A 24,589-nucleotide genomic window follows, 5' to 3' on the forward strand; every position below is an offset into this window, starting at 1 on the left:
TGTACCTTGGTTGTGGGCACATCCCCAGTAGGGAGTATGCAGGAGGCAGCTGATCGATGTTTCTCTCTCATCGATGTTTCTAACTCTCTATCTCTCTCCCTTCCTCTCTGTAAAAAATCAATAAAATATATTTTAAAATAATAAAAAATAAATAAACCTTCAGTTGGTTGAGCTTCATCCCATGCACCAAAGGTCACCGGTTCAATTCCCAGTCAGGCCACATACCCAGATTTCAGGTTTGAACCCCAGCCAGGGTGTGTACAGGAGGCAAACCATCAATGTCTGTCTGTCTGTCTGTCTCTCTCTCTCTTTCTCTCTCTCTAAAATCAAGGTTTTTAAAATATATATATATTTTTAAATCTTAAGAAAATTTCTTAAAATTAAAAAAAATAAACCACATGTAAAAATGTATTTAGAAGAGCATTTGAGAAAACAGATTCCTGTACATTTTTGGTTGCTGCATCATTTCCACAACCAGGGAATGAGGCAGGTTTGCTTTACTGAAACTAAAGAAACCATGGGTCTCTTCTAATTTGGCTTAAAAAGAGAGTCATAGTCCTGTCTACACTTAAGCTTAGTCAAAAGGCTGAGAAGCGAATCATGGTCATTTCTTTTCAGCAACCTAAATTCTTTTAGGGATGAAATGAGGGAAATTGTAGAAAAAGAAGAGTCGTACAGCATTAAAAATGTGTGAGGGCCCAATGTAAATTAGGCTGGGAGAAAATGTGGGTTAAGATGTGCTGAAGTATAATAAGCACTCTCAGCAGCTCTCCAATCCATCATTGAGGTGCATCAAGCTTACTTAGTAATGCTGGTCTATAATGTTTAAGTTACCACTGGGTACACTAAAAGCAACAATTCCTGTTCTGAGTAATTTGCCTCAACACAATGGATACTCCTCTGGTCTTAGCCACAGATTGGCAATTAGGGAAGTGTGGCTTTAGCCTGTCTGCACCACTTATCTGCACCACAGACGTTGACAAGTTCCTCTTCTAGAAGAGAGGAAGCGACTACTGCCTTGCCTGCCTTAGACGGCTGTGAGAAGAGGTGCATCAAGGAGCCTCGCCCAGGGGCAAGTGCCGGCAGAGATGTAGAAGTGCCCCTGGCTGGAGTCAGCGTCCTCACCGGCCTTCCAGCCTGTGTGACTGCACTCTGTTTGCCTGCCTTCCTCTCCCACTACTACATAAGATTGTTTTTCAGGCTCATTATTGCTTCACACACTGCTAGGAAGGAAATATTTCTATGCAATAAAAATTCTTTTGGTGTTTTTTACTCCCTTCTCATCCATGCAAAACAGGAAAGCAGACATGTTGCCTTTTATGGTTATGAAAGATCCAGACCAAGGTTCTTAATGTTCTTAGACAATTGTGTTCACGATATTATCCCAACACTTTCCTAACTGAATACTGTTTAAAGAGAAAAAGATGCCTTACATACTCCAAGCTTTATTTACATCTCCAGAAAAGACATATCCTAACAAATGTTTACTAACTCAGATCACTAGTTCATCAAATAGGGAGTTCAATGATACAAAGGAATTAATAAACTTGTAGAGGATTACTTAAAGTGAGAATGCCAAGGGAATTTTACGTGGTGTTAAAAGCAATTTTATTTCTATTTAAACCAATGTGTTCCATAGGCACTGAAAACTTAAGGGCCCAGATTTGTCTCTCAAAATATGATTACTTGTTTTGTTCACTGTTCTTCAACAACCATCACCATAAAGAGTTCTGGGAGCCCAGCCGGTATGACTCACTGGTTGAGCGTCTACCCATGAACCAGGTGCTCACAGTTCCATTCCAGGTCAGGGCACATGTCCCACTTGCATGCTCTATCCCCAGTGTGGTGTGTACAGGAGGCAGCCGATCAGTGATTCTCTCTCATCGATGTTTCTATCTCTCTCTCCCTCTCCCTTCCTCTCTGAGATCAATTAAAAAAATAAAATAAAAGCCATGCTCTGACGGATAGCTAATCTATAGCAGTACCATCTCTCACATAATTTCTGGAGATTTCCTTTCCCCTTAGGTTGAGCCATGTGATCTGTGAATTCTTCTGCTTCATCCAAGTGGTCTGCCCAATAGACAAATCTACATTATTGGGATCAAACCCACTCCTTTTTTCCCCAGTGCTTTAACACTGCCTTTATTTAAGGATACAAGAGTCATTAATAATTTTTTAAATGCTGTATAGTATAGTTATTTTTAAATGAGTATCATACAGTTTTAAGGCTGAACCTCAGAGATTATCTAGTCTAATTCTGGGATTATAGATAAGAAGGCTGAAACTCAGAGGTTTAACTTCCCCAGAGTCGTACCATTAATGAAGGACAAATATGATAAAGGGTAACCCAAGTTAACTATCTTGAAAAATCTAATCTAAAAATTTAAACTTAGAAAAAATTACTCATTTTATAAAGGGACTAGCTGAAGAATTTTTTAAATAATGAGCTCTGTAGCTTCTTTTTAGGAATTTACTATGCAAGATAAATGTACACTCAATCTGTACAAATGTATCTATAGCATAAAGTTAACTATGAGCCTACATTCAAGATTGATTTTTAGGTGACATAAAAATGTTTTTATGTTTGTAAAATATTTTTTCAATTTGTAAAACAATGTAAAATAACTTTTACTGTTTATGCCACCATCATTAAAACAGAATATTTCTGTCTTCTTCAAACAGGGTTCATTTGAGAAAAAAGAGTGAACAGTTTACTTTCTAATGTCTGTAACACTGTTTCAATCAATAAAATAAAATTTGCCCACCCTTAATTCATATTAAAGGTAATGCTTACATTTACAGAGTATTAAATTCCTTAATAAGAACTGTGAATCCAAATAATGTAATGAAACTCTGAATTTCCCATGAAAAGAATTAAGAAGGAAGGATACCTAACCAAGGATCTAGAGCTCAAAGTTTTATCTGAAAACATATACAATGGTGCTATTTTATCAACAATAAAATAATGTACTTATTTATTTACTACTAGAGGACTAGTGCACAAAAATTCATGCACTCAGGGGAGTCCCTCAGCCCGGCCTGCGCCCTTTTGCAGTCTGGGAGCCGACAGGGGATGTCCCACTGACGCCTTAGGCCCGCTCCCTGCTTGTGGCTGAGCGGCACTCCCCCTGTGGGAGCACACTGACTACCAGGGGGCAGCTCCAGCCCCATCACCCCACCACCGCCACCAATGCCTCCCTCTGCGGGAGGCGACCGGTAGGCTGACCGGCAGGCCAACCAGGAGACTGTGCCAGCCAGCGAGTGGCCAGCCCTGCCCCCCATCGTCCCTCTGCCACCCCTGCCACCGGTTGCCGCAGTGCCCCCCTCCCTCCTCCACCCCCAATCACCGTTCCTTCCCTCTGCCCGCTAGCATCTGCCTTGGCTGGCCTGGCACCACTCACTAGCCAGCCCCACCCCCTGCCAACGGGTCGTTCCACCATTTGGTTGATTTACATATTAGGCTTTTATTATATAGGATATAGAATAAATTTTAAATAAATAAAATAATACTACAATTCTATAATTAAGCATAAAACTTTTCTTTAGTAACCTACATATCCTAATTCAGGAAGCAAAGAGCTTTTATTTCACCTGTTTCCAATTCTTGTCTTACTTTTGTATAACAACATAAAGAAAATGAAGAAACATTGGAGTCATCAGGATGGAGGGCAGCAAAGGGGCAAAAAATAGGGGACATCTGTAAATAGTGTCAACAATAAGAAAGTTATAAAGATACGTGCACTTTTTTTTCCTAAATGACACTGATATATATCCAGACACTACTAAGATGTGTGCACGTTACTTATTCCTAAATGATATGAATATATATTCAGACACTGATATAATTAATATCAATCTACCAAGCAGATAAAGAAACACATTAAATACAACAGAATTGTGGGTATATTCCCTACCCTCTTACCCCAACTTACCACCCAATTATCCACTATCCTGAAATTTCTGTTTTGAAACCATTTTTGGCACACTTAGTGGCTTTTTAAGAAATGGTTTTTATTGCCATGTTTTTCCTCTCTGCAAATTTCTCCATATTAAACTTAGAAAGTAAGTTGCTGAAGAAGTTGGTATCAGTATTCCCCAATTTATTTGAAAGTATCTGTTAATTTTTATTTCAAAATTGACATAAAAATAAATGGAAATGGTTTGTGCTATAAATATGAATAACTTTAAAATCTAAGTAGAGATAACCACTTATTTAATAAATAATTACAAATGAACAAATGAATGAATAACAAGGAAGCTAGCCACCATACTGTTAACAGTATTGTCCTCTTAATCAGTGACACAGCTGACCATGCTCTCTCCTGGAACATCGATTGGCTTCGGCAGTGCTACTTTCTCCTGGTTTTCCTGCTATTTCAACAACCATCCTTATGAGTCTTCTTTATTAACAGCTTTTCCCCAAAATAACCTCTAAAAATCCCTCAGGACATTGGGGCTCTTCTCTCTCTACCTTCTCCCCAGGTGACTTCCAGCACTCCAATGGATATAAGTAATGTCTTCATGCCAATCACTTCCAAGTTCATATTTCCACTTCAACCTCTCTTCTAAACTCTAACCTTACATATCCTATCTTTGGACATCTCCACTTAGATGTGTAACAGGCAGCTCCAAATTAACATGTCCAAACTGGAATTCTTGATCAATGCCTCAACCTGCTCACCCACCCCAAACCTGTACCTCTCTCTAGACCTCACCTCTCCACCTAAGCAAACTGCACCAGCATCCACCTAATAACTCAAGCCAGAAACCTAGCTGTCATCCTTGATGCCTCTCTGTTAGTATTTAATTTCTGTGCAATAGTAACAAATTTCATGAAAACTACATTTAACATTGTCCTACCTTCACAAGATAATGGCACTCTACAGAACTAAAGAAAAGAAGTCTGATAACATGATGTGGTGTCTTTGTTGTATTTCCTGAGCATTTTCTTTGGGGTGGGGTTGAGGGAGTGGAAGAGGGGTTAGGAAAGGAATTGAAGCAATATGATCAAATAGCATTGCTAGACATTCTGGGTGTTCACAACAAAAGATGCTGAAATATATTTGTTCTTCAAAACCAAAGACAGTGTCCTTAATAAAAACTTAATCATTCTCTGAAATAATATTTATTTAGCTTTAAATTACCTCAAAAAGAAAAGTCTTTATTTAGAAAGTAAGTTCAAGAATCTTATGTGAAAATTTTTTGTGAGATAAATAGCTCTTCCATACCCTATTCTGAAGTCTGTAATCAAGGATAATTATACTGTGGAATAAAAGCCAAAAGTCACTACAATTTTAATAGCATCTTATACACCCTATAAAAATATTTTAAATTCATAAAACATATAGGAAAAGAGAGCAGCAGTCTTCTCTTACAACTAGCCCTTAAAGAGGAAAATCTTTACTTACACATGCTGTGAGATACTTAAGACAGAAAGGTGTGCTTTGTTGTTACAAACATTTATGTAATTTTATAACTAACCAGGCTCTCCACCTCCATTAATTATATTTAACTAGAGGCCCGGTGCATGAAATTCATGCTCTGGGGGGTGGGGTGGGGGGGGGTTCTCAGCCTGACTTGCCCACTCTGGCAGTCTGGGACCCCTCGCTCCTTACCACCCACCTGCTCGCTGCTCCTCACCACTCGTCGCACTGCTCCTTAGCACTGCCGTGGAGGCAGGAAAGGCTCTCGCCACCGCCGGCTGCGCTCACCAGCCATGAGCCCAGCTTCTGGTTGAGCAGCACTCCCCCTGTGAGAGCACACTGACCACCAGGGGCAGCTCCTGCGTTGAGCGTCTGCCCCCTGGTGGTCAGTGCACATTATAGCAACCGGTTGTTCCGCCATTTGGTCGATTTGCATATTAGGCTTTTATTATATACGATTCCATTGTCAGTAAGTAGGCAAAGCTCTGGGTAATTTTATTGTTGTCTCCAAAACCTAACGCTTGAAACGTCTGCTCAGTCCATTACAATGAAAGGCCATATCATCTGAGAGAATATTTATAAATTTTCTAAGTCATTCACTCCCACAGTCAATTTCCAAGTAATGAAAGAATATGTTGAGTTGATAAACATTGCTGATCACCTAAATTAGGTATTTATGATACAAAGATAAATAAGGCACTTTGTCTGTCTTTGAAGAGCTCATGGTACAAAAATAACTTCACATAAATTAAGAAAAAAATTGAGATGACACAATTCTCTATTAAAAATGTTTAAGTGGTAAAATTTAAATGATCTCAAACTGTATGTTAAATTACTGAAACAAGAGTTATTCTCACAAACATTTTCAATCTAAAATTTTACAAAGACAGGGATAAAATGTTCCATCTCAAAATTTTTACATTAAATCTGATCATCTACAATATATAATTTATGCAATATAAAATATATAATGTAAACAATAAGTGAGGAAAAATAAATGAGATAATATGGAAGTAGAGAGTCTTATTAAAATAAAGTGAAAATAATGATTCTATTGCATTCAAAGTGGTTTTATTTGTGACTCCATGAACCATTCAGAAATCCTTTGTATTTCTGAATATTTCACTCAAACTTTGCATCTGAAAGTTTGAAGAAATTACTTTAAATAAAAATATTTTTATAAAGACAAAAAAATAATTAATCTATTACAGTTATAGGAAACATACATGTTAAATACTCCACTTGAGTTGGCTGCCTACTGCAATGACCTCTGCAGTACAAGTAGCAATCATTGCATACTGCATTTGAAAATTAGTTTAAATGATTTTCCCTTGGTGTCAAAACTGTAGACCACAAAGACTTGTATGACAAACAAAAGCAGGTAAAGGCCCCTAAAAGGGACACCTGCATACACACTGCACACACACACACACACACACACACACACAGAGTCTTTGTTTTCATAATGGCTATATTTTGAAATGGTAATAAGACATTGTAATGTTCTTTGACATTTAACCTTACTTTCATCCTTTTTTGACTAAGTAGAAATTTCCTTGGCTAAAAGGGAATGCCATTATATACCAGGAAGCCACCCTTTTACTACAGGGGTGGGGGCCCAGGCTGTACAGCCCCATCACTAACTTGTTAGGAGCCTGAAGGCCAAGTTAATCTGCATTTGAGAGAGAAAGAAGTCCTCTCAGCTTTTCAAGAGAGGCTGATCCAATCCAGACAATTGTGTGTCCCTGCATACTATCCTAGATTCAAAAAGTTTTGTTGTGACCAGAAAAAGGCTTGCATGTTAGAACTTGTATTAGCTTTATTGGGGGTACTTTGTATTAACATGGGAGCAGGCAAAGGCAACACTGACTTCTTAGGTCAGTAGCATAGAAAATCTTCAGAGTTAAATGCAGATGTGCCCCAAAGGTCCGTGAGCTGGGAAAATCTGTGACTAACTTAGGCCTCTCCTGGGGGGGAACTCCTTCAAAACTGCCTTCCTTTTTCCTAGTCTGTATCAAATCTCCCATTCCCAAAATATCTTGGCAGAAGTATGGCCTCAAATATCTATTTAGTTAAATGTACACTAAAAGTATAAACTTTACTATTCTCAAGGAAAATTTATATCTCAAGCAAGAGCTTGAAAAATCCAAATTTATCCAAATCAATGAAGAGTCTCTGGGTGGTGAACAGGTACCTTCCACTGAGCTTCACCTGATGGGGTGAGCATTCCCTCAACTAAGTACTCCACACCTTCCCTTAACCCTCCTCATGCCATGAAGGACAGTAAATACAAAAGAGAATGCAAAAGTCCACAGACAGGGAAATAGGTCTACTGAAGATTTACCAATTGTATAATGGCAAGACTTAGGGAAATAAAAATTATTTATCATTAATAAACACACTCAATTTGACAAAGGGCTAAATTTGGGTTTGCTCCCTAAGTGTTGGTCCTGCCCCTTCTCTCAGAGTTAAGGCACTCTGTTGAAGAGATATAAGTACCAGTGGCATCTGAATATGAGGAATGAGATTAGAAAGAACTCAGTATAGCCCTATGAGATGTTAACCTGAACAACAAAAACTTCTGAATTTGAGTTTTCGCACAAAGAAAGAAAAAGGGAGATTTCGATGCACAGCACACTACAAGTTTTCTTGAAGTGCAAGGAAGAACCTGAAGGTCATGTGGGCTTGGCCATCTGGGAATATGACCTTATTGGAGGGACAGCATTTCACCCACTTCAAGCACCTCCCAAATTTTGTAACTGGCTATTCGTGAAAAAATGCATCTGCAATACTAAATCTCAGGTAGGAACTGAGCTGAAGTAGCGCCTCGAGTCCTTGAAAGTAAATCAGGCTCAAAGACGGACTTGTTTTCATGGCTTCTGTCACAAAAGTAAAGTTGTGGACATGATAATCCTTATTTCTTTACATACCACTGCAACTAGATTTAAAAAGTAACACTGAGAAATGCAGTCTGCTCTACAACAGTCCAGATCTGGCCAGTTTCAACTCATATATGCAATTTTTTAGGTGAAATAAAATTCCAAGATTATGCTCTTTGGATTCCTTTGGGATTTGGGGGAGGGGAGGTATTAAACAATTAAGTGAAATCATGGTCAGATAAAGAAGCAGCAAAGGGCCCCCACTGTCAGAGTAACACTTGGGTCCTGCGACTCACTCTAGAAGACAAAGGGAGGACAGCTGACACGGACAGTCAGCATCACACGGACAAAGCAGGGACAGACACAGCAGGACAACAGCACCTGTTTAAAGAGCATGTCAGGTTGAGAGTTGTAAATTACCACACTTCATAAACAATTTTTCAATATATTCATGTTTTCCACAAATTTTCTTTATTGTTAAAGGAATAAAGCAAGAACATCTATGGTTTTACCAAAGGAACTGAACTCAGACTGTTTTTCTCCTCAAACTATTGTAAGATGTATAAGAAAATACTTCTTAACTACTTTTCAGGAATGTAATCATTATGTAAATTTGTATGCAGAGACTAAGAATTAAATTTTACAAACAGACTTGCATTATAGAAACAAAAATGGGGGGAAATTCAACGGTCTTCAACTTGGGAGATGTTACCCTAACAGGGGACATCTGGCAATGTTTAGAGATATTTTTTGTTATCACAAGTGGGGGGCAGGTGAGAGTTCAACTGGCATCTAAAGGGTAGAGGCCAGGACACTATTAAATACCCTACAATGCACAGAACCACCCCTCAAAAAGAGAATTCTTATCTGGCCAAAAATGTCAGTAGTGCTGAGGTTGAAAAATCCTGAATGGCAATCTGTGAATTCTGTCACAGATAAATGTGTGTCTATGCTTTACCAGTTGTCTACAACTCTAAGAGTCCCAGCAATTTGCTCCCAAGTGTAACCAAGCCTTAAAGCACCAATCATAAAAATTAGAGGAAATGTAAACTGATACAATCTTTCAGAAGAAAAAATATATATATCATATATTCTTTTATAACATCACAAAAAGAGTGACAACCAGACATTTATATGTCTCTTGATAAAAGAACACACCACACCCGTAGTCTTGCCAAAGCAATTAAACCCAGATCTGATAAAGCCTTTAATTCAGCTGCCAACTTGAGGGAAATATATAGGAACATGCTGAAGTGCACAATGAGACTGCATCAGCAAAATCTAGACAATGGGAAACTCTATAAGTGACTGACCTGAGTTCTTCAACAACAACAACAACATTGTAAGGAAAAGAGAATAAAGGATGAACCTGTAGATGAAAAGAGACTTTAGAAACATATGGAATTTAAAATAATAGGTAAGACTCAGCTCTAGTTGAAGGACCCATACTTGGGTGAGGAAACCATCAAGAGTCTCATGGGTTCCTTTCTAAAGTTAGGGTAGTAATTACTTTTGGAGAGAGGAAGTGGTTGGATTGGAGATAGAGCACATGGAGTCAAAGGAAAACTCTCTACCAACATGACATTTGGGACAGATATTACTATTCTCATTTTATAATTCAGGAAACTGAAGCTTAGGAGGTTTGAGTAATTTGCCAAGGTTACACAGTAAGTGGCAGGTGTGTAGTTTTAGTTCAAACACAGGTGACATGACAAGCTGCAACTCTTGCGCAGGGATTAACTGAGATTTAACACACCTTTTTAAAGAGGTATAATTGTCAAAAACTAAAGTGCACAAATCTTGAGTGTACCTTTACTTGAGAGTAAAGTGCAATGAACTTTACATATGAAACACTGTTTTGTTCTGATGGTTTTAAATGTCCTTATCAAGAGAGGAGCGCATAACCTCTTTAAGAAAATACCTCAAAGCCAAGTTGTTGACAATTTAAGATTGATAAGTAAGGCACTGCAGAACTTCTGTAGTAGTGAGTTTTTCCTATAACTAGGGGTAGGGCAGTCAGGATGATGCATCTTATGTGATCCAATGTTTTAGTTTTCTTTTTTACTGATCAAAATAAACACTTTCCTGGGGATTTTTGAATAGAACCAAGGTATGTTACTACATGTGGGAGATGACAAAGTAGCTTCCCTCCATAGAAAAAGAGACATGCAGCCCTAACCGGTTTGGCTCAGTGAATAGAGCGTCGGCCTGTGGACTGAAAGGTTCCAGGTTCGATTCCGGTCAAGGGCATGTACCTTGGTTGCGGGCACATCCCTAGTGGGAGGTGTTTGGGAGGCAGCTGATCAATGTTTCTCTCTCATTGATGTTTCTAACTCTCTGTCCTCTCCCTTCCTCTCTGTAGAAAATCAATAAAATATATTTTTTTAAAAAGAGAGACATGCATGGGACATTTGAAAAGGAGCTCTCAAAGATTTAAAAAACAACAACAACAAACCTTGTCATGTTAGCTAACAAAGGGGAAAGTTTACATAGCACCACAGAGCAGGTGGGGAAAAACACTAGAAAGCTTTGTGGGAGTTACAAGATTTTCTGAAAGCAATAAAGAAAAAGTAATTTGACTATAGTGAGGTTTAAAGAAGCTATTTGGAACTGTCCATTAAAGTAGGTTTAACTCTTTTAAATTAATTCCATGTAATAAAGTTAATTCATACATAAGGACCCACGAAATGAGGGCCAGCCCATGTCACAATCTAAACCCGTCAGCCAGCTCTTATAGGAAACACCTGTCAAGGAAACCTACCTAACATACACCAATCACAACCCTCCAACTCAGCTTAAGCCAGCTCAGCTTACTCTAGAAAATAAGACTTGCTGGCCTAGGAAACCCCTAACTATGTCCTGTTACCTCTCCTAACATTTTATAAACTTACTCTTGCCCAATATCCCGCAGGAAGAATGTTCCATGTGTGTGAGGACATCAACGCCATACTTGTTTGTTTCAGCTTTGTTACCTGACACATGTAACATTTAGGTCTGGACGTGTTGTAAATAACAATAATAGATAACATTTTTAGAGTGTTCTGTGGTAGTCACTGAATTAACCAGTTAAATGTATTAACTCAATCTTCATGACCACTTTCGCAAGTAGGTAGTTATATTCTCATATATACTAGTGTGTGTGTGTGTGTGTGTGTGTGTGTGTGTGTGTGTGTGTGTGTATTTTAGATGAAGAAACCAAGTCACACAACTAAGCAAGCAGCAGAGCTGGAATACTGATCTTTTTGTGTGTTTGCGTTTATCCACGGCTCTGCAGTTACTTGGCAATTAATTTTCCTGTTCGCCTAACCCCACTCTAAATTAGCACCACAACTCCTGTGGTGGGCACTCCTAATAGAAATTAGGAGAAACTAAGTGTTCTCTAGAGGGAATACCTATCTGAATCAGTTCCAACCTGAAGAAGGAAACATTGGAAGTAGACTTAACCTAAAACTTAACTAGCTGTAACTCTGACCCATTATATTCCAAACACATGGAATATTCAAAACTCGTGTGTTCTGGAAATTCATCAGACAAGATTCATCCTGTAAACTACAGGTTTCTCTAGTTGGTTGGCACATAGTAGGCACTCAACACTGACTGAATAAGTGAATGTGAACACATGAGGTAACAACCACAGCACATGCATAATCTAATATCAAGAAATTAAACCAGATAATCTCTAGTGGCCCTTTTTAAAAATATATTTTTTATTGATTTCAGAGAGATATATATACACTGAGTGGCCAGATTATTATGACTGGCCAGATTATTATGACCATGCCATCAGTACTTCGTTGGGGCACCTTTTGCCTTCAATACTGCGGCTATTCTTCTTGGCATTGACTCCACGAGATGTTGAAAGGTGATGCGAGGAATCTGACACCATGCCTGATGAATAGCACTGTCTAGTTCTATGAGATTTGATGGTTGTGGAACCAGCTGCCTGATGGCTCTTTTAACTTCATCCCACAAATACTCAATTGGATTGAGATCTGGTGATTGTGGGGGCCACCTAAGCAAGGTAAAGTCTCCCTCATGTTCTTGAAACCACTCCTGCACCACACGAGAACCGTGGCATGGCACATTGTCTTGTTGGAAGAAGCCATCTCCACTGGGATACGACATCAACATGATAGGATGAACTTGATCAGCAACGATACTTAGGTATGTTGTGCTATTCAGACGCTTATAATGATCTGGCCCTCTAGCAACTTCAGCAGGAAATTATAGCTAATTTGCCTACAAACGTCAGGTGGTCATAATAATCTGGACTCAGCATCAACGATGAGAAAGAATAATTGATCGGCTGCCTCCTGCACACCCCCTACTTGGAATCGAGTCCGCAATCCAGGCATGTGCCCTGACCAGGAATCGAACCATGACCTCCTGGTTCATAGGTCTATGCACAACCATTGAGCCAGGCAGGAGGGGCTGCCCCTTTCTTTTTAAGTAGTAGTTGAAAGGCTGAACTACGTAACTGAGAGAACCAATGATGATAACATGATGACAGAAATTTTCTTACTAATGTATAAGTTTACATGGGTATTTGCCTTTATTTTCAGTTTGCTAGGAGTCTCTATTATCATGAAAGGTAAAAATATAATTAATATGCCTCCCTTTATCACTCTCATACACATACACATACACACACCATTAAATACATCCTTTGAAATAAAAGTGGAGGAAAAAAATCAGTAAACATTTTTAAATTCACACATTCTTTTTTGGGGGGCAGGGGGTGTTAACCCAGTTTTTTGGCTTGTTATTCACTAAAAACTATAAGATATGTCAGTGTCAAGGCCATGTGTTGAGAGTCTATGGGATTCTTTTTCTTTAGCATTCTCTCTTTTATTGGCAGGTTTTCTTAGATCTGTCATCTGGAAGAGCTCGTTCTGCACAGCTGATGATTTTCCATAGGTTATGTTTTCAGGCTGAATCACAGTCTTTTGTAGCCATAATCTGCTGAAGTTCTCGTCACATTCATATAGTATTTAAAACATTTTTCAAAATGTAATATATGAGATTTTCCCCATCTTCAGAATTAAACCAATATCAAAATGTCTTGGAAGAATTAATTATGGGGCAGGGGATAATTAAACTTTAGAACTTAGAACCCTAAATCTACCACAGAGTTATAAACCTAGTGTTTTATGTATTCTTACTAAAGGTTATCTGCATCAGCCAAGCAGGTTCGCCAATGCTGCGTGAGTTGATTCTGATTTATAGTTAAGATTGTTAAAACTTGTATTCTGTGCCCTTGCTACACATGTACATTGTAAATATTGCATAAGAAGACTGGAATGCAATAGCCATAAAAATAATTGTGGGCTATTACATAATCAGGAGTCTGTTTCTATTCTTTATTAGGCTACTCTCATCATATCAAGTAAAATATATGTATTGAATAAAAATAGAATGAGTTTGAGAACTATATTTCCTTTTATGTTTTCTTAAGATTTTCAGATTTTAATTATTATAATTGTGGATCATAATATTTCTTTTTTTACAAAAGTAGAGTTCATTTGAGTAATATAAGAACTCACCTACATCATCATTAAATCATTTTATATATACTATATACACATACATACATTTTTTTCTTTAAAAGCAAATTCTTCCTGAGTATATATTGTATTCAGGGCACTGTGCCTAGAATACAGGGAAATAGAAAGGTGAATTAGACTAAATTTTCCATAAGGAGCTTAAAACTCATAAATATCAGCCCTTCCCTCTCATTTGTTCAGCTACCAGTGTATCACTTCACTTCTAGGCTGTTCAAGGAAACAGTCCTAGATAATGTGCTACTGAGGTAAATAAATTAAGTTGAACTTTTAGCTATGTGCCATCAAGTACAAATTTTTTACTATGATTATGATTGCCTGGGTATCCCACCATAAAACCTCAGCCTTATTCATATTAATTCTCAACATATGTGTTTATGGTAATTTGTTAAAATGGATCGACTATCAAATGAACACTAGAGTATAATAATAACTCAAAAGGATGATTCTGAGAAACAGAAAAGAATAGCCTCATGTTGATTTCCAAGTTTTTTCAACATCAGTTACAGCAACTAGAAAAGGCTGAATCATTCTAAAATTATTATGAGAACTTGCTTAACTTTGTTCAGGGTGGAAAACAGATCCTACATAGCCTTAACAGGGCTCATCAGTCTTGCTCTTGAATGACGCAATTGTTTAGAGGCGCTAATACAGTTTCCTGGACAGGCTACAGTATTTCAAAGGAAACAAGGTTGGATTACTGCACCAGTCTACAAGGCAGCGTGTGTGCGACCACAGGACTGAAGCAGGTTCTATTCACTGCCAACTGCCTTGCTGAAATCACTTTTTAGAAAGGGGTGGAGGTGAAATGTGTTAACAGGACTGTTATGTGTTTCCACCAGAAAGTTCCTGTCAAAAAAAGTATTTTCATAATTACATCATATCAGAAGCTAGAAAGAACTAGACTGGGCACTGAATGTGCAAGAATAAAGTTCCACCCCTTTATGCAGAGAAAGGGCCTGCTCTGCAACTAGCTTCCATGGGCAATCTCTTGAGTGAGGCGAACCTGTGCTCTGCCATACACAGCTACCATAACCCTGGCCAGCCCGCTTAACTGCTCTCAGCTTAAGTTTCCTCGCCTACAAGAAATGCAGATAATAATGCCTTCCTGTATGAGTCAAGATGTTTCTGATTATAAATGACAGAAGCCTAAATCATACTTCAGAAAAATAAAAAAGATAATCTATTGGAAAACTATGGGAGAGGCTCAGAGACTCCAAAAGATAGCTGGTTATAGGAGCTAAAACCAAGACAGCTCCTCCAACGTGAAGAACTGAACCCCAAAGTCTCACCACTTATGGTACTCTTTCTCTCTAAATCTCTCTTTTCTGTACTTCTTTTCCCATGTTTCTCATCTGTACTTATTTTTCCATCCTTACTTCTCCACTCCCACAGATTAGAGCTGCACTCTTGAATGTGGTAGCCATTAACCAATGTGGTGATCGAGCATTTGGAATATGACTAATCCAAATTGAGAGATGATAAAAAATTAAATATATACCAAATTTCAAAGACTTTGTATAAAATCCTATCTAATAAAAGAGGTAATATGCAAATTGACCATCACTCCAACACACAAGATGGTCGCCCCCATGTGGTCAAAGATGGCCGCCCCCATGTGGACACAAGATGGCTGCCACAAAATGGCTGGCAGGGGAGGGCAGTTAGGGGCAATCGGGCCGGCAGGGGAGCAGTTAGGCGTCGATCAGGCTGGCAGGGGAGTGGTTAGGGGCAATCAGGCAGGCAGGCAGGCGAGCGGTTGGGAGCCAGCAGTCCCAGATTGTGAGAGGGATGTCCAACTGCCCGTTTAGGCCCAATCCCAGTAGGACATCCCTCGTGGGGTCCCAGATTAGAGAGGGTGCAGGCTGGGCAAAGGACACCCACCCCCCATGCACAAATTTCATGCACCAGGCCTCTAGTATATATATTAAATATCTCATAATAATTCTAACTTTGATTACATATTAAAATAATATATTGAATGTGTTAAATAAAACATTATTAAACTAATTTCACCTGTTTCTTCTTAGTTCTTTAATGTGGCTACTAGAAATTACATGTGTGGCTCACACTTATGGCTTGCATTATATTCCCACTGGACTGTGCTGATCTACAGGCTTTTCCCACACAGTGAGGAACATGACCACCTGTAGTCCTGGACTCAAATCATGTGAACTTAAAAATATCATAGCAAAGAAAATGTTTTCCTCTTCCTGCTTCAATTTTCAAATGTTCTTCTAGGAAAAACTCTGGGGCAGCTTGGATGATGTATCCAGCCCTTGGACTAATCGCTTCCAGGCAGAAGAGGAACTGTAATGTACAGCACTCTCAGAATTACAGTTAGGGAAACTAAGACATGGAAGAGAATTTAGTAAATTATATATTACCAACAGATTATTTAAAAATGAGAGAGAAGATGGAATAAAAAGGGAAGAAAACAGAAAAAAAAAGGAAGTAAAAGAGAAACGGAGAATTCACCCAAGTTGAAGGTGTAAGTAAAATATCAGCTAAGAGAGCATGGTATTAAAATCCACCCATGCTCATTAAACCAGATCCCTTTACTGATCTTTCTATGCCACCCCAGGTGCAGTTGTGAAGAAACATTCTTCTCCATAATCTAAAAGAGATGGGCAAACAATTGTCCACATGCCAAATCCAGCCCAGTGCCTGTTTGTGAAAATAAAGTTTTATTGGAACCCAGCCACAAGGGTTCATTTACATATTGTGTATGGCTGCTTTCATGCTATGACAGCAGAGCTGAGTAGTTGTGACAGAGACCATCTGGCCTGCAAACCTAAAATTTTACAATCTTGCCCTTTAGAGAAGACATTCAGGCGCTCTGATCTGGAGTGTATTTCCCTCCAAAGCCCTGCTTCTTTCTCTAGAGAAAGGAGGGAGAACAAGAACAATAAAATGAGAGCACCTGGCTGGTGTGGCTCAGCAGAAGAGTGTCAAAAACGAGAGGTCACTGGTTCAATTCCCCGTCAGGGCACTGCCCGGATTGTGGGCTTGATCCCCAGTAGGGGCTGGGGAGAGCTGCAGGAGGCAACCAATTGGTCAAGGTTGTTTCTCTCTATCTCTCTCACTTTCTCTCTCTCTAAAAATCAATGAAAACATATTTTAAAAAAATAAAATAAACTGAGAGCAGTCATGTGTCCCCTACTTCATGAAAGAATAAAACGAAGTTCCCTGCAGAATACATTTTTAGACAATCTCACAACTTCCTTTGTGATTAAGTTTCAAATGCAAATTTTGGCTCAAATTTAGCCATGATAAATCAGACTTACAGCAGGAATAAACAGTACCCTACTTTTACGGCACTCTCTTCCAGGTACACATTCCTACTTGTATAAAAGTATGCCCACTCCTATTTGGTTAGACAGAAACTATTTCCTTTAAGATAAGATGAGGGTTCTCTGTGAATCCTTTATGGTCTCTCAAGAAACAGACAACTGTTTTGCTTTAATACCAGATTTCACAAGAATGAGTTAAAGCAGTCTTTATTTCTAAAAGCTACTTATTAAGTGTAACTTTATTGGATCCAAAAATTCCGTCAACTAAACGGTCTCAAATTTTGAAGCATCATTTAATCTGTGGTTTAGAGAAAAATCTTTGTGAGGTCAGCTTTTGAATTTATATTCATTTATCAGGATCAGGGAGCTTTTAATGTCTGCTATCTTATGCTCGCTGAGAAACAACTATCAATACATGTCACAGTAAAAGCTTGCTGGATTTTAAATAAAGAGAATATTTGGTGGAAATTACCAGTTTCCTTCATAGTAATTGTATAAAACGAAATGAACTTTCAAACAGTTCCAATAATAAAAGACAATGCAAGAATTCATCCAAATAGAAATTCTAGGGAGATAAATTAGCCTAATTCTCTTCTTCTGGATACACAGAATGCCAAACCCTCCCCTTTCCTATGGAAGGTGAGAAGAATGAAACATTTCAAAACTGCAAATGTACTAAAACTCAATCTTTAGTGAAAAGACATACACATGTTTAACTCATGCCATGACCTATTCTCCCTAACTATATGAAAGAATGATAGGACCGACCACTGAAATGCTTTTTTCCCCAGCAACATTTCCTTTAAACTTTTCAAAGACAGAGCATCAGTAAGATTATTGCATTCAAGTATATCATGAATTAAAGCTACTTCTTGAAAAGCCAGGATTACTTTGGCTAGTATGCTATCACTTTAGTTGTTTCTTAACAATTTCACTTGATAGGTTCAGGTTTTCAAGTTTCCATCCCATTTCTACAACTCATTTTGTCTATTAATGGATAAAATAGGTACATTTGGACATATAAACTTATGATGGCTTTCACAGTGCAGTAAAATTTCACTATAGCAAATCAGTAAGGTGTGTAGTCAAACTCCATGCTATCTCAATGTTAGAAGTCTACTTAACCTTTCATTTATTTGGGATGTCAAGGTAAAACTATACTGATGCTGATAAAGAGTATCCTAACCCTAGAAATTTGAAGAGTTTATTTTAGGATTTAGACTATCAGTCATAAGCCTAGTGATTAAAAATTAGAAGCATCCAAATGTAAATAATATGTAAAGCAGTTTCTAATGCAAACTTTGTTTTTAAGAGTACAGCCAAATATTCCAAGGTTATGATTCAACAACTTCAGGAACTTAGATCTTAAAACCCTCAACAGATATTCTGGGTTACTTCTGGAATGCCAGTTGGTTGTTGTTGTTTTTATTGTGTTGGGATTATTGAAACACTAGATAAGATGACAAAAATCACAAAGAGCTTGTAATTTTTAAAAAATATTTTTAAATTGAATTTATTGGGGTGATATTCATTAATAAAATTGTATAGGTTTAAATAGGTTTTTTGTTGTGGGTTTTTTTTTTTTTGCTACTATTTTGTTTTATATAAATATTTCTTTTTTGGTCCTTGTTGTTTTACTATCTTTGCATGAACAACAGATCCAGAAAGACATCAGTGCTTCAATGTACCCATTTCACCTACAGGAGAAAAATCATTTCATAGTACTTTTATTTGGGGAAAGGAAAGAAGCTTTCTGATTTGCCAAATAGATTCCACTTTTCTCCTATTTGACTAGCAAAAAAAAAGTAAGGGCATCATAATATAAATTTAGAAGTCTTGGAAAAGAAAATGGGAAAATTTGATTTTGAAAAGAAAATTTAAGACAGATTATGATTCAAGGAACATTTTTTTTCCTTTGACCTTCAAGAACAGGAACAGAGGCAACAACATCAATTTCAAATAAACAAGACAACCAATCAAACTGATAAGGCCCCAAAAATCAAACCAAAGATACTGTAATTGTAAATTATGGAGTAAAGTGATTATATAAATAAGGTACTTTCATATATTACTGCATCTGGTTTTAAACAGTCTGAAATAGAGTTTTCACTGGAATATATGGAGGTCAATGAGTCTGTGATCTAAGAGTTTCCAAGGAAACTGCTTGCTACTCTAATGGAGCACAGTAAATGCTGAAACCGAATTAGTTATGCTTAATAATGACAGCTCTAATACATATATTTTCTACAACAGGAGTGAGGAGAAACTAATGTAAATTGCTCACTTCCATTCTCACTTGGACTTCACAACTCCTGGATACAGAGTAGAAAACTAGTCTAATAGAAACTAAAAATGAAAGTGTAATGAAGCACAAAAATCCAATGTTTTACTTAATGAAACATGAAAATTAAAAAAGTGTTCCTTAATCTTTTCTATTGCCTATAATTTATATTCCACAAGACCACACTTCCGATCATTATTAAGATTAATATCTAATATTATTTACTCACTACAATATGCAGGAAAACTTGTACAGGATTCTGTCTTCTCTTCAGACTGTTATAAACACTGCTAACTCTTTGAACAACATCAAATTAGGAAGGTAGAGATTTTTCTTACATTAGACTAAAGCTATATAGCCCCAGGTTGAAATATGGAACTGAGGGCAGTCACAACCAAAACCCGCATCTAGTGATGAACCTAGGCCTTTGTCTTAGGCTTCCAGTTCAGAACTTTCTCCCTGGTCCATTTAGTTTCTTTCACCCTAACCACAGCCTAGCCACTTGCATTCTATCTTTCTCTGCAAAGCATCTGCAGATCCCTCCCCAAACCACAGCTTGCCTGCATTCATTTTAAAGAATGTCATGGCCCGGCCAGTGTGGCTCAATGGTTGAGCATCGACCTATGAACCAGGAGGTCACAGTTTGATTCCCGGTCAGGGCACATGACCAGTTGCGGGCTTAATCCCCAGTAGGGGGTGTGTGGGAGGCAGCAGTGATTCACTCTCATCATTGATGTCTCTATCTCCCTCTCCCTTCCTCTCTGAAACCAATAAAAATATATTAAATATTTTAAAAAATAAAAATAAAAAATGCCATGTACACTGACCTAATTCGATTCTCATTCTCTTCAGGTCGGGCCAACTATGAGGTGCCTGAGATCAACTGCTAACATAAGTATGGAAAATAAAATGCCCTTTAGCAAGGCATAGTTAGTATGCAATCTGACTTAAAGATAGAATGCATATTAGACAATTTCTAACAGATCTTTCATGCCAAGAAGGTTATTGACTATAAACGGGTGTTTTTTCCAAAGTTTAATTTACTTATACTAATTTTATCTTATAATTAAACATCATTTCAAAATTACTTTTAGGGCTACCCTTTTAGCTTTTCGGTAACAAAGGAACTTAATGGATCTAATGCAATTAATCTATATATATAAAAGCCCAGTGACCTGAATAGTGGAACAACCAGAACAACCAGAAAGACCGGTGGCTATGACGCGCACTGCAGCAGCCAACCGACCTGATCTGGCCCCTGATTGGTCCCCAACACCCCAATCGGGGGCGTGGCCAGCTGGCCAACCACCCGTAGCCCCTCCCCCCTGCCAGCCCAGCCCAATGGGCCCCCATTGTGGCGGGCCGGCCAGACCTCACTCATGCACAAATTCGTGCACCAGGCCTCTAGTATTTTAATAGAATTAATCATCCAAACGCATGCTGGTAAACCAATCACATACATATTCAGAGTAATATAATTACTTAAAAAATTCATTTATAGTCTCATATTGACAACTATATATTTTTACCTTGAGAAGGTATGTGGGAATATTACTGAAATCCACCGGCAACTTCAAAAGGAAACGAGCTGAAAATTCACCAGTCTGTAGAAAGAAAAGTATAAAAATAAGATTAAAAATCAAAAAATAGGTTGTGACATGACAATTACAGCCAAAATCACAAGTTCAACCTGTTCAAAATATAGGCATCTTCAGTTTGGGTAAAACAACATGAAACAAACAGACAAAAAAAAAAAAAAAGGATGAAAAAGTAGGGGAAGATCAAAAAAAGTATTAAATTATTAGTTACTAAAAAGTACAATTAAAACTTTTTAAATGTTTTATAAATGCAATAAAATTATAATGCAGTAGTATTACCTTTGTTTATTTTTAAGTATAAAAAGAATACCTTAATGTATGGTTTCTTAAAAACACAAACAATAGAGACAGACCTGTCCCTTTGATTCCTTTGCTTTTACTGAAGCATTCAGACCACTTCACTAATACAGGGATGGGCAAAAGATTAATAATAATGAATAATATAATAATTAATAAATACATAATAATATAAGAATAAGCTCTGTGTTTCACGCTCTCATAATCATAAACCTACTTTTGCCCCTCCCTGAATTTATGACCCACAGGCTCAGGACATATATCATCAGCCTTCATAATTTGTCTAGAAGTGCACACAAGGTCAAACTTCTACCCATATAAAGCAATTCATCAGTGGATACGCCAAATAAGATTTAATTCCCTGAAAATCTGTTAACATTATCATCAACTAATATTTTTCAGTGATTCTATCTGTAAACCAGTCTTCATAGGAAAGATATACAGAGGTTTGGCAATTTAGAACATTTAACTAAGCTATCAATAATACTTTCTATTTTTTAAAAGAGAAAATTCATATTAGAGAAAAAAATTCAATTTTTATGATGGGAAAGGCTAAGGAATCACATTTTTTATATGTTTTTATTGATTTCAGAGAGAGGAAGGGAAAGGGAGGGAGAGAAAAAACCATCAGTGATGAGAGAGAATCATGAATCGCCTGTTTCCTGCATGCCTCCTACTGGAAATCGAGCCCACAACCCAGGCACGTGCCCTGACCAGGAATGAAACCGTGAGGTCCTGCTTCATGAGTCGCCGCTCAACCACTGAACCACACCAGCCGGGCTAAGGAATCACATTTTTTAAAATCTTTGTCATAGTCTAGAGGAGGGGTTTTCCAATTGGGTTGTACAGACACCTAGGGGGTTCCAAGGGAAATCTTGCAAAAGCAACAAAGATGGGTGCTGAGCTGGTGGGATTCTGGGTCTTCCAGCCTCTCTTGATGCAAGCCTGCAGCTCAGCTTGGGATTTTGACATGTTGGGTTTCACTGTTACATGTTGTCTGGACAAAGAACTTCAGGGATAATCTAGAACCACTCTGAAGAGTTTATTTCTAGCTTTTCATATTGTGACTACTATAGAGCTCCCAATATCTCCACTCCCTTCCTCCCTTATGAAAACAAACACCTCAAACTCCCCAAAACATATCTTTAAACACAGTACACACTTACAGGTTTTTAATGGATGAGTGGATGAGCACACACAGTACACATGCACACTTTTTTTAAAAAATAATATATTTTATTGATTTTTCACAGAGAGGAAGGGAGAGGGATAGAGAGCCAGAAACATCAATCATCGATCAGCTGCCTCCTGCACACTCCCCACGGGAGATGTGCCCGCAAGCAAGGTACATGCCCTTGACTGGAATCGAACCTGGGACCCCTGAGTCCGCAGGCCGACGCTCTAACCGCTGAGCCAAACCGGTTAGGGCACACATGCACACTTCTTACATTTGATCCACAACATGCATCATTCTTTTCTACAAACACCCTAGCAACTGGCTCCAAAGTCTTGGCCCTAATTTTAAAACTCTAACCTAAAGCCTTAAAAATTCAAACAGAAATATAAACCTTGAGCTCAAAAAGATCACAATGATAACCACCATCTGCATAGTTGTTTGCTGTTTGTTTTACTGCTTACAACATCTTTTAATTTACATCAACTCTGGCTAAGGACAGAGCACTTCTTCCTTACCACAAGCCTAACCCTGAGACAGAAAAGGCAGAATGAGAGAAATGAATGAACAGAATCAAAGCTGAGGCAGCCAGATAGAGTCACAGCAGGCACTGTGCCACCAGGAATCCAAAGGTGAGAATGAGGACTAAACCTGAGAGCTGAGAGCTGCACTCAGTATAAAACATCAATACATTCACTCTACTCAAAACCCAACATCTGAGAGGATAGTTAAGAACCACTTGAGGATGTATAAACAACTCATCATAGTGGGTGGAAGGAGGTCTCTGAAAGATCCTAATAAAACTCTTACCTTCTGTTATGGTCCAAGATTACTAAAAGGTGTGGTTTTGGTGCTATGTTAAGCTTTTAGAACTAACATAAGCTCCTAGAACTCTAGAACTAACATATCCTGTTGAATGTGATTCTTTGGACCTATGAGAGTCTGTTTTTAAGTATGAGAGGTCATACTTTAAAAGGAGTAAGTATAGGGGCAACATAAAAAAAGTACAGAGGTACAGAGTTAAATAGGAGCTTCTAAGAGGGGCACCTAGCCCAATGGGAGTTTGGTGAGGGATATTGGAACACAAACAGAAAAGTCTTCCTTATCTAATGAAAATAAACAAACTAACAGAATAGAAACAGACTCAGAGATACAGAGAACAAACTCACAGCTGTCAGAGGGGAGGGGAGTTGGGTCAGTGTTACTGGAGTGAACAAGCACTGATACTGATCTGAGGTCACCCAGAAACTCCCTTCTCCGTAGGTGAGCTATTTTCAAACCCCTGTGGGATGTGCAACAATCATTCATAAAATCAGTGAACACCAAAATGGCTACTACATGTATGTGGAACATTTGTTAAGTCATTCCTGTGGAGGTTGACACCGGTTTTTAAAAAGTACCAAGGAATTAGAAGAGGTTGGTTGGACAGACAATAGTAAGTCAGACTCCATTCATTTTTTATTCATTTTCAAATTTTAGGGTCAAACAACCTACCAATTTATAAGTAGCCATTTCTACCCACTAGTCTAAAATGTCAATCTGTAAGTTAAAATGGCAATCTCAAAACTTTGAATTTCTTAGACTCAATGGGTCTTATATTTTTAAATAACAAAAGGAGTGAAATGTGGGATTTAAAAAATTAAAAGAACTCTTGTACATATAAGGTAATCAGGAAAATAATTGCATATTTAGCACTTGGACTCATTTGAACTGCTAGTTATTTTAGTACATGCACAGAACTTTAGCTCTTTTGCCCTTTTTTAGTTTGTACAATATATTTTTATTCTACCAGCTATTTCAGACCAACATTCTTTTAAAAATGCTCAGATGAGCCTGGCCGGCGTGGCTCAGTGGTAGAGTGTCGTCCTATGAACCAGGAGGTGATGGTTTGATTCCAGTCAGGGTACATGCCTGGGTTGCAGGCTTGATCCCCAATGCGGGATGTGCCGGAGGCAGCCGATTAATGATTCTCTCTCATCATTGATATTTCCATCTCTCCCTCCTTCTCCCTTCCTCTCAAAAATCAATAAAAATATATTTTTTTTGAAAAATGCTCAGATGATCCCTACATTATCCCTTCTCA

At 38.1% G+C, this 24,589-nt stretch overlaps 1 protein-coding gene across 1 annotated transcript in view; it reads right to left on the reverse strand.

Moving 5' to 3' along the window:
* Positions 1-24,589, reverse strand: part of BRE (brain and reproductive organ-expressed (TNFRSF1A modulator)) — a 343,490-nt gene that overhangs the window by 210,092 nt on the left and 108,809 nt on the right. The window contains exon 6 of the mRNA XM_005874839.2: positions 20,967-21,041. Within this exon, the coding sequence (XP_005874901.1) occupies positions 20,967-21,041 (75 nt within the window). The remainder of the gene's footprint in view (positions 1-20,966; positions 21,042-24,589) is intronic.

Source organism: Myotis brandtii, unplaced genomic scaffold (genome assembly GCF_000412655.1).
Source record: "Myotis brandtii unplaced genomic scaffold, ASM41265v1 scaffold454, whole genome shotgun sequence".
NCBI classification, from domain to species: domain Eukaryota; kingdom Metazoa; phylum Chordata; class Mammalia; order Chiroptera; family Vespertilionidae; genus Myotis; species Myotis brandtii.